At 29.5% G+C, this 15,519-nt stretch overlaps 2 protein-coding genes across 5 annotated transcripts; one reads left to right on the forward strand and one right to left on the reverse strand.

Moving 5' to 3' along the window:
* The first annotated feature begins 4,653 nt into the window (after window positions 1–4,653).
* Window positions 4,654–7,372, forward strand: LOC111284881 (putative serine/threonine-protein kinase PBL12). Its single transcript, XM_022873956.2, has 5 exons — window positions 4,654–5,254; window positions 5,346–5,481; window positions 5,850–5,986; window positions 6,149–6,272; window positions 6,445–7,372. The coding sequence occupies exons 1-5, from the start codon at window positions 4,871–4,873 to the stop codon at window positions 6,966–6,968; spliced, it is 1,305 nt and encodes a 434-aa protein (XP_022729691.1). The 5' UTR covers window positions 4,654–4,870; the 3' UTR covers window positions 6,969–7,372.
* A 2,865-nt stretch (window positions 7,373–10,237) lies between these two features.
* On the reverse strand, window positions 10,238–11,404 carry LOC111284882 (uncharacterized). Of its 4 annotated transcripts, none has more exons than XM_022873960.2 (2): window positions 11,383–11,404; window positions 10,238–10,898 (listed from the first exon to the last, which is right to left on the reverse strand). In XM_022873960.2, the coding sequence occupies exon 2, from the start codon at window positions 10,886–10,888 to the stop codon at window positions 10,445–10,447; it is 444 nt and encodes a 147-aa protein (XP_022729695.1). In that variant the 5' UTR covers window positions 10,889–10,898; window positions 11,383–11,404; the 3' UTR covers window positions 10,238–10,444. The 4 variants fall into 4 exon arrangements, with proteins under 4 accessions (XP_022729695.1, XP_089619185.1, XP_022729693.1 ...); XM_089763059.1 differs by lacking the exon at window positions 11,383–11,404 and adding an exon at window positions 10,976–11,298; XM_022873958.2 differs by lacking the exon at window positions 11,383–11,404 and adding an exon at window positions 10,996–11,297 and having other exon boundaries at window positions 10,238–10,907.
* Window positions 11,405–15,519: the final 4,115 nt, after the last annotated feature.

Raw genomic sequence — 15,519 nt, forward strand, 5'->3', positions numbered from 1 at the left:
AAAAAGCTATAGTTATAAAAAAATTATCATCAATTTTTTTAATATGTAATTAGCCACTTAATTAAATTTATTTTTTTTATTTTTAAATCTCAAATTTAACTTAAGTATCTTTAAAAGATAAATTTATATTTATGAAATCAAAAATAAATCTGAGAGTATGATTATATGCGAAAAAGATTATATCATCATTTTAAATCTCATTAAATGATGGTATTAATTTGATTTCATATTATTCAAATTTCAAAATGTGTTTGTAATTTACCTAGTAAGTAAAATATTAAAAATTGTTTTTAAAATTACTCAAATCATTTAGTAGTAATTTGAGATAATTTTTTCATTTTACGAATATTCATGGAGAATCATGTCTCATTTTGAAAAATTTTATTGTCAAAGTCATTAACATATTTTTCAAGAAATCATATTTTTTTTAAATCAATCAATAAAATCCTCAAATCGTTTGGTAAGATTTTTATTTGAAAACTTTCTTTATGAAAATTTAAAAAAAATTGTCATTAAAACTTTCAATAATTTAGTAAGATTTAATTCAAAAATTTAAATCATCCGATCATTTGGTATAATTGAAAAATTGCTTTTTGAAAATTTATTATGAAATTTTCTAATCGTTCGCTAGAATTCGTAATTCAATATTTAAAATTTTCAATCATTTTGTAATAATCATGAATTTATTATAAATTTTATTTTAAATATGCATAAAAAAAAGAGAAATAATTATATAACATAAATAGATATACAAATAAAGAAGGAAAAAATAAAAATTACCTTGTCTTCTTTCTTATTTTTCTACGAAACAACCTATGATTTTATTAGTGCCCTCACCAACGGAGATTATTTTTTTTTTATGGTTTAAAGAAAAATCAAACAAACACTTAAAACATATATATCCAAAACCCTCGAAAATTTTACTGTAAAAACTTTTTGTTGAATGCCTTCTTTTGTATTTTTGCTCAACTTCTTTCTTCAATATAGAATTCTTAAAAAAAAATTTTAATTATATAAATTCAAAACACCATAAAAGATTATAAAATAAATTCTCAAATTTTTGGTTTTTTTTTTTTACTTTTTCTCTCTTGATTTTTTTATTGATTCTTAATTATATCTAATTGATCATAATAAAGTCTTTTTATAAGCATATAATCTCAATTACAATAGGAAAAATAGTTTTCTTAGTTTGAATCTTCTAATGAACTTAAACCTTAGATTTTAATCCAAATCCACCTCTCAAATTAATTTTCTTTTATAATCCTATTTTAATTAAAACACTTTCAATTTAACAATCTTAAAATTAAATCTTATTCAAGTTTCAGCAAAATAATTTTTTCATTTTTTATTTTATTTTAATAATAATAATACTAATAACTCTAAACTAAATATAATATCAATAATAACTTTAAACTAAACATAATATCAATAATAAATAAAAAAATTTAAAATTTAATCTTAAAATATAAATTGATCCAGACTAAATGGAAGGTTTATCCGTAACGCTCATAATGTAACATGTTCTCTTAATCTTCTCATTCACTGAATTTAATCTCTCGGGAAGAAGAACCTCAATAACCTTATCTAACTACCTGATATAATGCCCTTCATTCTTCCGGGGAAAAAAAAAGAAAAAGAAAATCTGTTATGAAGGGCATATCTAATGATAGCAACAGAGAAGAATCTCAAGGATTTAGCTGCCTGCAGATACATTTATATTATTGTTTTATATATAGTCCAATCTCAATAGCTTGCGGTTAATCTAATTATCGACGAATCCATCAGAAGTCCCTTTCTGACCGTTGCTAGGACAGGGATAGGAAAAAGGAAGAACATTGTTTTTCTCAGTGCCCAAGGGCAGCCATCTCTCTTTATTATCAAACCAATTTAATTTATTGAAGTAATCTGATCCCTATATTAAACTAAAACCAACCAAATGAGATGTAAAAGCCTCGAAGGAGAGATTTTGTTTCAACAAGCAGCACAGATTGTGATGCTAGATTATCAAGTAACCACAATTTTCTGCTGCAAAATGTGTCGTGGACATTTTTTTATCCCATGCTGCGGTGTGAAATGTGAATTGTCAATGAACACATCAAACTCTCATCAGTTCTCCTTACAGTTACCAAACTCAGCAAAGTATACATATATAAGCTAGCTGTTATCTCAAATCTGCCATTTACTCAACAACCTTAGCTAACTACCTAACTCTTCTTATTAATGTAGTAATGAATAGCAACGCATCATTCATGCTACATTTGGATGGGCGATGGGAATCCCTTCCCACCGGCCATCCAAATGATGCATTAGTCTAGAATGAAAACTAGTTAAATCTGCCAGATACATGTATAATTGTATAGTCAAAATCCGACCCTTTTTGTGTTCATCTTCCACTAATCATTAATAAAACCCATCAAAAGCTTCCTCTGTATGCAGCGGAAAGAACAGAAAGAAAAGGTGGGACAGAGATACCTGTTCAAAGACAACTTGTTCCTTTTATTATTTCCTAACACACCAATGAGACACGTGGAGATTACCCATTTATTTATTGGTTTAAAGTTTTAAGATTTTCAAGCATTTTCAATTTATGTTTAATTTTCCACAGGTAATTCTTTTTCTCTTTGTAGCATTTATAGGGAAGATGAGGCAACAAAATGATCCAGCAACCCCCTAGGGAAAAAACATGAAAATTACCCAAAATTCAATCTCTTTGTTGACAACTGCACCAAGTTTAAGTAGGAAAAAAATGAAAGAACAGTAAATATTTGGAAAAGAGACACCAACAATATCATTTTCAGCTTCTTAAATCAAATAATTTCATTGTCTTTCTAAAGCATAAAGCCTTCTAGAATTGTAGATATATACCTACTACAAAGTACAAGCCCTGATTTTCCATTCATATAGAAAATGATAGATTTGACCAAGATGGCTCCTTCTCTTCTTCCTTTTGGCCACAAGAGGCATACAGCCTTTTTTTTTTTTTTTTTTTTGGCATTTATCGACCATAGCCATCGATGAAATCTCCAATGAAATCATATAAAACCAAACCAAAAGATGTAATTATCAGCAACTTTGTCTAATTTCAATTAAATCATAAAAGTATGTTACTTGATCAATTTTCTAATATTATAAAAGCCGCCCTCATCATGGCTGACCTGTGGCAGCCATGGTGTTCTCTGGGTTTTTCTTTCTTTTTTTTTTATAACATTAATGTCAACATAAGTGACACTCTGCACAGTAAAAAAATTTGGAATTTTTATGAACTTGGCCCTCCAATAGGACAGTTTTTAAATTTTTTATATATTTTTTTTCCTGGTAAATAAACCCATATGAATTATAGGAGGAGTATATGTTAGTAAAAACAAGTGGCTGGTAATCTGGTATTACTTGAAAAATGAAAGGCAAATTAAGTTCAATTAATTATTGTCATGTGGAATATAAATTGGTGTATAGTTATGTCCTAATTGTCTTTATCATTATTATTATATTTTTACGCAAGACAAAGAAAGGTGGTTGTTGGTAGATTGATTTGTTCATCCTTTTTGACCTATTTGAGCAAAAATGCACAACATAAATGAGTTGCATGATTTTATTGTCTTTAATATTATTTCATTTACTGTAAATTCCGATCCACAAGCGGGGTTAGTAGAGTAATACATATTACTATATTAAAAAAATAAAAATAATTAAAAACAAGATATATGTCGATCTTTAATCTCACTTATAAAGATATATGTTTTTTTTTTTAATTTAAATTTTTTTTTTGTTTATCTTATCTATATGAAGTCATGTTTTGAAATAATTTTGATGCTTGCCACAATACCCTTTCTTTTATATATTTCATTTGTGAAGTTTTTAGGTTTAGTTAGCCAAATGAAAGGGTCAAAATTAATGTTCTAGAAGCAATTGTGTTTAATTGATATAGCACGTTCTTGGAATTTGATGCTTGTCCCCTAATCCTCCACTTAATCCAAAAACCTTAGGGAAATGAAAGCCTTAACCATATAATTATTTCATGTGATTATGACATAATATTACTCTTAATTTCCTTTTGGATTTACATTAATTGGCTTGCACTTGGAGTTCCAATTGCTTGCAGACAAAAATTACTTTTCACTTTAGATGTTTAAGCTTCCTAAATGTTTAATTGTCCATTTTATCTTCAAACACCAAAAAGAGAATGACTTGTATGGATAGTACAAGCAAGAGTCAATGCTAGTTGTCCAAATAATTTTATTTCAAATTTTTGTGATCCTGGATATAAAATATAAATTTAAATGTAAAGTCTATCAATTCATAAATGAAATGCCATAATTAAATTAATAATTATATATCATGTTAGAAAAATAAAAACAAGCAGGCTTAGCATATGTTATTCCTTGATTTTTGATATATGGCAGTCGTTTACGTTGCAGAATTAGGTGAAAGAGTGAAAAAAGAGGGATTTGAACCTTCGATAAACAAAAGTTTACATAATTATTATGACCGATAACACAAGTGAATAGCTAGTTGTGTTGCGTATATTTATTTTTTTCCATATAAATTATAACCGTCAAATATTTCATATTTATAACGGAGGATATGAAGAGAAAAATAATAATAATTGGGGACTTTTTATTTTATATATAGAGGATGTGAGAGGAGTAGGTAAGTGAATGAACTACTATAAAAGTCGGATAAGCCTTCACAAAAGTCCTTAGACCCTGGAAACATTTCCATTTTCTCTCATTTTCTATCATTTCTCTTGGATAATTTTTCTTTGCATTTCACTTGAATTTTTCTGTATAGAAAAGGGACTGTTCTGTTTGGTCTGCAGCAAAACCAAAATAATTACAAATTTGATCAGGGAAGTTTGATAATTGATACAAAGATGACTGTGAAGAAGGTTACATGGAAATCTCTCATGTTAAGCTGTTACAAGAGCAAGAACTCATCGTCTGATTCAAGCGAAAAGATTGTGAAGCCATGTCAATTCCAGAGACTATCGATGTCGGATATAAGCGATCCCAGCACAACACTCTCTGTTGATGATCTCTCAACCTCTCTCGTTGGCTCAAATCTTCACGTTTTTACCTTGGAGGAGCTAAGACTGATAACCCATAATTTTGCACGGTGTAATCTGCTTGGTGAAGGAGGGTTCGGACCAGTTTACAAAGGTTTTATTGATGACAAGCTTAGGCCTGGATTGAAGGCTCAGCCTGTGGCTGTCAAGGCACTGGACTTGGATGGCTTGCAAGGTCACAGGGAGTGGCTGGTAATCATTTTAACCAATTAACTCAGGCATCCAGTTCAAAGTTTCTAAATGCTAATCTTCAATGCTTATGTTCCAAAATTTTTTATTGCAGGCGGAAATAATCTTTCTTGGACAACTGAGGCATCCTCATCTGGTTAAGTTGATTGGATATTGTTACGAAGAAGAGAACAGACTCCTAGTGTACGAATACTTGCCAAGAGGCAGCTTAGAAAATCAACTCTTTAGAAGTATGTAGCTTATTTCAGAAAGTATTTACTTCTTCACTGCATTTATATAGAAATCCTGGATCTAGTACTTAAACTATGTGATACGTCAGTGAGTGAGAGGTAAAATGATTAAAGACAATTGCTATTAGTGATGGTGAAAAGTTTTAGACTTTTCAAGTATGAATGAGATCACATAGGCCAAAAACCAGGTTCAGAAACTAGTGATTCTGATTAATGGTTGCTGTTTGCTGATGTCAAATGACAGAGAAAGCCTAACGATCCATTATTACTAGAAAATATCTATTAAACTATTCATTTCCAAATGTCAAATAAAGGTAACAAGTTGTTCCCATTGCTAACTTTTAATTGTGCATTTGGTCAATTTACAGGGTATTCTGCTACCTTACCATGGTCAACCAGGATGAAAATTGCATTAGGAGCGGCAAAGGGCCTCGCCTTCCTACATGAAGCAGATAAACCAGTGATATACCGGGACTTCAAATCTTCAAACATCTTATTAGACTCTGTAAGCCCTTTTGCTTAGCTCTATGTTTCAATATGCTTTACACAGAAACGAGAACCTAAAAGTCCTACAGTATGGGCTAAGTCAGTATTGAAGTGTTCGATGAAAATAGGTGCAACAATAGTTCTGGAAAGGCTGACTGGTTGTCTTCAATTCTCATTTCAGGATTACAATTGTAAACTATCAGATTTTGGGTTTGCAAAGGATGGTCCAGAAGGAGAACAGACGCATGTAACAACCCGAGTAATAGGCACACAAGGTTATGCTGCTCCAGAGTATATCATGACTGGTAAGTTGAATTCAGAAAAAGCAACGAGGCTTGCAGCATATACTTCAAAAATTACTCATATCTTTTTTTTTTTTTTTCTAACTTAAACAAATGCTTATCAAATTGAACTTCTTCATTGGTTTCAAAGTCAAAGCAACAACTGACCTAACCCAATTTTATATGTTAATTTCAGGTCACTTGACAGCAATGAGTGATGTGTATAGCTTTGGAGTAGTTCTCTTAGAGCTATTAACAGGAAAGCGATCAATGGACAACACCCGCCCCAGTCGAGAGCAGAGCCTTGTAGAATGGGTAAGGCCACTGTTAAGGGACCCTAAAAAGCTTGACCGGCTAATAGACCCTAGACTTGAGGGACAATTTTCCAACAAGGGGGCTCAAAAAGTAGCTGCACTGGCTTACAAATGCTTGAGCCACCACCCAAAGCCAAGGCCCACAATGGGCGATGTGGTCAAGATCCTGGAGTCTGTACAGGGGTTTGAGGATGAATTTATTGAACCATTTGTTTATGTGGTGCCAAATGAAACTGACGATAGCAATGAATTTTTTTCAAAGAAAGAAATTAAAAGAAGTGAGGAAGAGAAGGATAGCAATGGAGAAAATGGACACAATCCACTTCGTCGTAGCTGGAGAAATCGGATCAAATTGCCTCTTTCTTTGGTAGCCAATGCCGAATCTCCATGTAGCATCAGTATTTGAGAATTTCATATGGAGGAACAGGATACTATACTACATGGTTGAATTCATCTATTTAAGCTGTAAATACTGTCAAGGCAGTTCCAGGAACAGCGAAAGGAGCAACAGAAGTAGAAATATTTAGTGGAAACAGCTTGGATTGGAGTATTAAAAAAATCACATCATTACAGCATAAACACATTTAGTTCTAGAATTCAAAAATGTTTGTTTTAAAGTAGAAAATAATATTTGAAGGGCACTAGAAGAACTGAAGTGTTCATGAGTTGTTCTGTTAGCTTGGTAATAGACGAAAACAAAAGATCTTTGACTCAATTTCGCAGGCAAGATATTATTCGGTGTTTTGAATGAAATATAGATATTATTGCTACAATTTGCAGTCCTTTATTGTCAACAGGGGTGAATTTTTTTCAAGCAATACTTTGAACTGCATACATTTCCATCCTGTTTTGTATTGAAAGAAGAATAGACATAAACCTAACACGTAAACTTCATTTTAATTGCTCCTAACTTGAGAATAGACAAAAACCTAACCTAGATTTTAATAATAGCAGATAAATTTCAACAGCCTCACAGTAAACAAAATCGCAGTGGCTTGATTACATCAATGCAAGAAAAATGATTGGAATTTTCAACAACCACTCACAGGCTGGCCCTCTAAACTCATTATATACTTCAAATTTTTCCTAGACTCGTTTTATATTGGTTACCAGTTTCTTGTAGAAGTTGGACATTTCGTGTGACTTATGGGAACTAATCATTTATTTTCTAGGTTGTAAGTTAGTTTGTCTTAATCTTAGCAAACTACATCATTATCACTGTTAATTACTGATTAGTAGTATTAATTAACAATCAAATGAGTGCTTTACAGAACAAAAGTTTAGTTTAACTGATTGATACAATCATTTTTAAAAAATAACATTTGATAAATTTGATATTCAAATCTTAGCACCTGTAATCTCTTTTTTAATTCCGAGACTATGTCTTCTTAATTCCGAGACTATATCTTTCTTTGTACCAAAAACTGAGTGCTTTACAAATGGCTGTAATGGACATAGATGGGAGGTATCAATCCACAGCAAAGCAGAAACCAAATATTGTTGATTATATTTATCAGAAAAGGGAATGTTCGCCAGAGACTAGAATTTTGTTGGCAAATACATGCACCTTTGTCCTTTGGCTCGTAAATACAAGAGAATTAGTCCATAGAAAGAGCATCAGAAAAGCAGCAATGAGAATTCTAAAATCCCAAAGTCCAATCCTTCCACTCCAAATGCAAGACAATTGATTATGAACCTGGAAAGAGTCCAACCAAGCCTGTCTAGAAGGTTGTGTAGCAATTTAGAAATCCAAAGATATCAAGAATAGTTATCGAAGAAGAGCGGCAAGAAAGTTCCAATTATGACACGGCATGCTTCATGTAATTCTGGGTTAAAGAATGGTCGTTTTCGAAAAAGCTGACCGTTGAATAATAACTTTATTGGCCATCTTCACAGTTCACATCATCGCATCATCGGAGTATGTCAGTCTGGGATTAAGACAAGTTGAAAATGTTAAAAAAACAAACTCCTTGTTCCAGTTTACAGCTGAATTCTCAGACAAACCGAAACCCATTCTCTGTTAGAGCCGCCTCTGCCCTGCATAATTGACCATGACTTAGTCATTTCTCCCCTATTATTATGCTGGCAACTTTCTGGGGGTAAATCCCTTGGGCCTTGACCATTTTGATGAGCTGAGATGTGAACCTCTTCCCACGAGGCCGCCATTTGATAAGGAAGTAACTAAACCAATAGAGAAAAGTCCCAAATTCATGACATAATCAGTCTGTTTTGCAATTTGCAAATTCTGCATCGCATTATTTTGTTTTTACTTAAAATTTTCAGGATTGAAATCACTGTTGGATTATTAATTTGTACTATCAAGGGGAAAAAAGAGTTGTTATGTAAACCCAAATAAATCTAATTGATCGTTGCTGTTTTTGGTACATTGATCTCAGATGCAATTTGTGGTATCAAGATCAATATTAATGAGTCTGACAATAAGCTTCTGTACCATTCCTGATTGACAGTAAATTATTTCCCCAAAACCTACAGTTTGAAGCAATGATTGACACTTTTTTACCTTAAAGAGTCAGATGATTGCGTATTAATACATACCATTAGCATCCAATCCAAACCCAGAATTAGACAAAGCCCAAATTCCCAAACTCCAAAACAATAGCCAAAAACACGCCTCCGTTGAACGACATAATCGCCAGCATCAACAAATACTCCACAGCCGAGCTCAACCCGAAAAGCACCCCTACACTTTCCTCTATTTTAGGATGAACAATTCTATCAAATAGATCCATAACAAGAATTTAATGTCCATTTGCCCTTTTAAATCTTCAAAAAGTGCGAACAATGTTGAACAATAATATATAGCCAGGTTTCATGATAAAGCATATTTTCTAACCACTGTATCAATTTTCTCGTTGTCATCATCTTGAACCAAACTACAACGCAGCCGATTATCTTATAAACATCTAAGCTTATATCAATGATTAAGAATTCCTATTCACCTTCTTTGATTTTTTTTGAATCACAATACTCAACTTGCTAAGGAATGGGGCCAACAGATTCTTTTCCTATTTGGCCCCAACCATTTATTCTCAAAAACTAGCCACGATTTTCATGCCAAAAATAATGGCGCAACCACCGACCACATGAACTATTGCCAAGGCAACGTAAGGTCACAGTCTAAGGTCCACGGACTCCAATGCCAATCCCCAGATATTTTTCATGGATCTTATCAAGAACGCCCCTATCCTGCGACAGTAGCGCAAAGCAACTGTAAAACAGATATTTCCTCATTCAGGTCCTTTTTTTTTTCACCCTGTCCCTTCATCCTCTCAAAGGGCAGAATGTTACATAACATCAAATAAATGAATAATAATCTATCTGCAAATGGAAAGCCAATAAACAACAAGAAAAAACCATGAGGAAGTTGTATTGATCAGATGTGTGGGCACATGTTTCCTGCAGCTGAAGTTGCTGGCTCTGCACTCAAGAACAAGAAGTGCTTCTTGCTCTTAATGAAAACGCATTTATTTCTTTCAGATAAGAATATGAACAAATAGTAATACTCAACGTCACCCAACAAAAAGTAATGCAAAACTACCAATCAAACAGTTGTAAATGGAATGACCTATTTACCAGTCTTTCAATGGTTGGAAAACTTTGAAGGACATTAGTAAGTGTAAGTTTAAAACCAGAATCTGCTCAGGAAATGCATAATTTGATAAATTGATCATTTTATTGAAGGGAAGATTCCAATTTCTTTCATCCAATCCCTTATGTCAAGAAGACGGCAATACATAAACCAAAAACATGACTAATCCAAGTTAAACTTTGCCCTACGCAAAATCCAAACAATTCTGAATCTGTTTGCTTTATTCAAAGCCCATTATTCAACTTCATTTCAAACAATACATCATCATCATCTTAAACCTCGCTCTTAACTTCTCCATTTGGCAGAGTGGAAAAACAACTTTTGGATCGAACAAACGAGGTCGGTGATGATCTATTCTTCCTCGGAGAATCCAAAGTTCTTCGAAGCAGATGTCTCATTGCAGAGATCAAATCCTCAGCAGGATTAGCTGGAGGACTCGAAGACTTGAACTGCTCACAAAACTTCATGTGTCTGTCCAATGCTTCATTAGTTGTAATATCTTCCTCCGACCTAACTGTCTCGTCTTTAACCGCCTCCGAACAAAGCCCGCAAAGCCAACGGCCTTCAAACATTTGACGTACCCGAGCAATGTAAGCTGGCGTGCACTCCTCAGTTAACCCGCAACAATCACACTCTGCAAACTCAACTTCGCTTTGGTTGTTTTTATGCTTAACGGACTCCATTTTCTTTGCCGAATTGAAAACCATTGCAGCCATTGAAGTGCACCTGAAAAAGCTATAACAACCAATGAAATTCCGCTCAAAAATAATCAAAACAGAACTTCTTCTCACAGAAAAACATACAAAATTCTGAAAAAACAAACCAAGAAAAAAGTTTTGATTTTGTTTGAAACCCAGATGAAAAATTCGTTTATCTCTCTTTTTCCCACGCTCTTTCTTGAAATTTCCCTTGATCAGCAACAAGCATGAGAAGAACCATAAATTTCATATACATCTCACACTCACAGCCCAAATTGGCTCTCTGTCTCTCTTTGTCTCTATTTATCTATTTAATTCAAGAGCAAAATCTACGTAAAAGAAAACAGTAATGGATATCAATTGTATTAATACAAAAGATTTTGCCTTTCTCTCCGCTAAATGCTTATTGATTTTGTTTTTTGAAAAAAAAGTGAAAATGTATTTATAAGTAGGAAAGGAAAAGTGATACCACCCCAATCATTGGCCTCTTGAAAACCATGTATTATATTTACCTTGACGGTCATTCCTTCACACTTTTCCTCCACTCCCCTCACACCATGACTTTCACCCCTTATCCAATCAGATCAAAAACTATATGATTTGGAACAAATTATTGGTTAATCTTTTTGTATCGCAATGATTTGTGGAGCAGGAGATTGTAGTCCTGAAGATAAGACCGCCAGCTGTCAGAACAGTTGCCAATCAAACGTGTTCTTTAGAAATTTCTCTTCTTTCCTCTATCTTACGTTTCTCAGAAGCTTTCACCAACTCGTGTCGTTTACTATTGATGGTTTGAATCAAGCCGCCTTGTTTAAAAGGTTGGTAAACTAATCAAATCATTTTTGAACTCATCAAATTTAAAAAAAAAAAATTTTGAGTACGACTTATTTATAATTGAGTGGAGTTTGAATTATTTAGATAACAAATCAAGATAAGATTTAATAGTTTAGTTTTTATTAATCTAATTTAATTTTTTAATATATAAATAAATAATAAATATATTCTTTGATATTAGGATTTATAATTTTATCAAATTTAAATAAATTAAATTTAAATGATTCAATTAACTTATGAGTTAAATTTAAATATAAAAAATAAAATTTAATTAAATTCAAATTGAATTTCAATTTTTAAAATTTTAAATCCAACTGAATTTATATTTGAAAATGTATCAATTCGCCTACAAATTACACACACCCCTAAATCTCCCATACGAGCGTAAAATCCAAGCTTAACGTGCGCGTGGTGGGCGTCGTATTGGATGCGTAAGTATTTTTGGTATTCTACTACGGTCGCCAAGTATTATTTGTTTAATCATGATTATTTAGGACTTAATTAAGCTATTTTTTCTTAATTATTTTTCTAAAGTTGTTAATATAAACATTAAAAAATGATAGTAAATAAATTATTAGTACAGCAGTTAATTCCTCTTAAATTTTTATTTATATTTGGATTTTTTATTTAAATAAATAATTTATTTTTAAAATTTTTGAAATCTTTGACTGAAATAATATTTTTATTTCAAATAAACTTTAAGTCCAATCATCAAAAGATGGTATGTATGTTTTTTTTTAGTAAGAATAAGTAATCGGTAGGTTCGATCAATTTAATTTGAACAAATCGATAATTAATTTAATTAATTTTTATTTAATAAATAATTAAATTGATCAAATATTATTAAATAATTAATTATAATTGAATCGATTAAAATAGATTTGATTCTGTTTGTTCAATTAAATAATCAATTTTTTTATTATTTTTATTATAAATAATTATTTAATTATAAATTCAATTTAATAAAATTTAAACTCAAATATCATTCAAACTAAATAATTAAATTATTTAATAATTTCAACAATATTTTATAATAAAAAATAAATAAAAATATTTATCTCAATTTTTTTTATCTTTACTTATTAAAAAATTAATTAATTCAATCAATTCAATTATTATTTTTAAAAATAAAAAATTAATTAAATTAATTAATTTAATTTATTTAAAAAATTAATTATAATTAAAATTAAATAAATTAAATTGATTCAACCGAATTCACTAAATTTCAATTAATTTAATCGATTTAAATTCGGATCCATAATTAAAAGTTGTTTAAAAAAATTTTTAAAATGCTGCTACTTTAAAGAGAAAAATTTACCAAATTTTCTAAAAATAGTGTTTTGACAACTGCCATAGATAGACGAAGAGTTGTCTTTCGCCATAGATTTGGTGAGACAAATCAGTAGCTGTAGCTAGGAACTAGCATATTTAATGAATGATGTTATATATACGTTTAGGTACAATGAACACATGGATTATCATATGCTTTGTAATTGAATCATTCTGTAGACGTACCATTTACAAAAATTAATCATGACATTTTTTTAATTTATTGAATATATAAATTCAAGATTTAAATTAGTTGATTTATGATTAAAAGATAAAGAGTTTTTTAATTTTAATTAAAATTTTATTTAAATTTTTATTTTTTAATGTAATTAATTAATTTTTCTAATATTTATTTATACTCAATTAAAATTTTATTTGGATAAAAAAACTTAACATTGTTAATTTTTTTTATTTACTAAAATAAAATTTCATGTGATATTATTAAAATAAATAAAATTTTATCACGTAACACTATTAATATATATAAAAATTAAATAAAATAATTTTTTTTTCTTATTTTCTTTTTCTATATTTGTTTAAAATCCATTTATAGGTTTAATTGACTATACTTTAAAGATTGATTGATTCAATTTTGTCAATTGAGTCAAAATTGAGGATCACTAGTTTTATTGATCGTAATAAAATTTTATATGCTTAAATGAGTATTAAATTTTTATTTAAAGGCTTTTTTTAACTAATTTGTTTTGATTTATTCAATAAATTTTAGAAATATGATATCTAATAAATTTAATATTTAAAATTTAATACTTACAATATTTTTTCTCCAATTTGTAATTATTTGACATATGCTTTGTTTTATTATTTGTTTGTAATTATTTATTTACTTATATCTAATTTTTATAAAAATAATCGAACAGAACAAATTGCATTCCAAGTCTCGTATTCTAAGGTTGATCATGTGCTTGACAACTTATTTTGCTACCATAGAACATGATTAATCAAGGCGGATAATTAATTCGGTACTTGTCTCATTTGATTTAGAACTAGTTTTGAAGTAAATACACTCCCAGTGCGATTTCTTTTTCATCAAAAACTGTGAAAATCGCGTCAAAATGTTATTTGGATTTCAAAGCCCAATATGAGCAATAGCTTTTTTCCACTTAAGTTTTTAGGTACAGTCAAGAAATGCACAATTTTTTCTTTTTATTATATTATAAAGACAAAAATATCTTAATATTTTAATTTTTATTTAAAAATTTTAAAATAATTTTATCAAAAATTTAAGAAATAATTTAGTTAATTTAATATAATACAAAATATTATTTAACACATTTGTTTTTTAAAATTATTTATTAATAAATAATTTGATATAAAAATAATTTATTAAATAATTTAAAATTTATTACATATAATTTTTAATTTAATACTTTTAATTTTTTCCCATTTATCTCATAATTAGTCGTTACCATTACAATTGTATATAAATATATATATTTTTATCACTAATTTTATTTTTATTATTATTTTATATTTATCGTTCATCCGTATGAATCTTTATTTCACTTTAACTTATAATTTGCAGCGAGTGAGTATTTGGTTAACAGTTAAATCATACTCAACATTTGAAGTTAAGCCGACGTGACGTTGAGTTTGGTCCAACTAACAACAAAAGTAACACTATATTGTGAGATAGCCTGTTCTGTCTATGCTTAAACATTTCTCCTTGCATATTATTCACTACTAGGGATCACTCGTACATTTTTATATTATTCTTTAATTATTTTATTTATGATTTTTAACTACATAATTATATAAAAAATATCAATACATTGCAATTAGTATTAGTAACGAATCGAGTTGGGATAAGTTTTTGCTTGTCGTGAACTCGATTTGATTTCATAATAAAAACATTCAAATTCAACATGACCTGATTTTTTTTAAAATTTTTTTACACTTTCGAATCTGATCAAATATTATATAAATCATATTCGATAAGACACGAAATTAATAAAATATTATTTTTTAAATACAAATATATATAATTATATATAAATAAAAATTAAAAAATAATTTTTAATATAATATTGAATCGGGTTGGATTTGCTTAAAATTCGAATCCAATCCAAAATCGATTTTCTCTTAATAATATCCTACCCAACCCGACCCGAAATCTGAGTTAAAAAAAAAAAATCAATCCTATGTAATTGGGTCGGATTGAAACCTGTGGGATTTAGATTGAACTGATAACCCTAATTGCAACCAGGTTTGTTTAAAAAAATTTCATATCTTATTACGACTACCTAAATGAGAAAAAAACGAAAAATTCATAAAATCGCATTTGATTTTATGTCATATAAATATTATATATTATCAATAAATTATATAATAATATTTTATAAAAAAATTTAATTTTAAATATATTTTTATGATTAAATATATTAATTTTTAAAAATTTTAAAAATATTTTTTTATAATATATCATTATCCAAATTAATGTATAATATTTATATACTAAAATTATATCA

The sequence above is a fragment of the Durio zibethinus genome, chromosome 6, assembly GCF_047325235.1.
Source record: "Durio zibethinus cultivar Kanyao isolate XHJ-2024 chromosome 6, ASM4732523v1, whole genome shotgun sequence".
NCBI classification, from domain to species: Eukaryota; Viridiplantae; Streptophyta; class Magnoliopsida; order Malvales; family Malvaceae; genus Durio; species Durio zibethinus.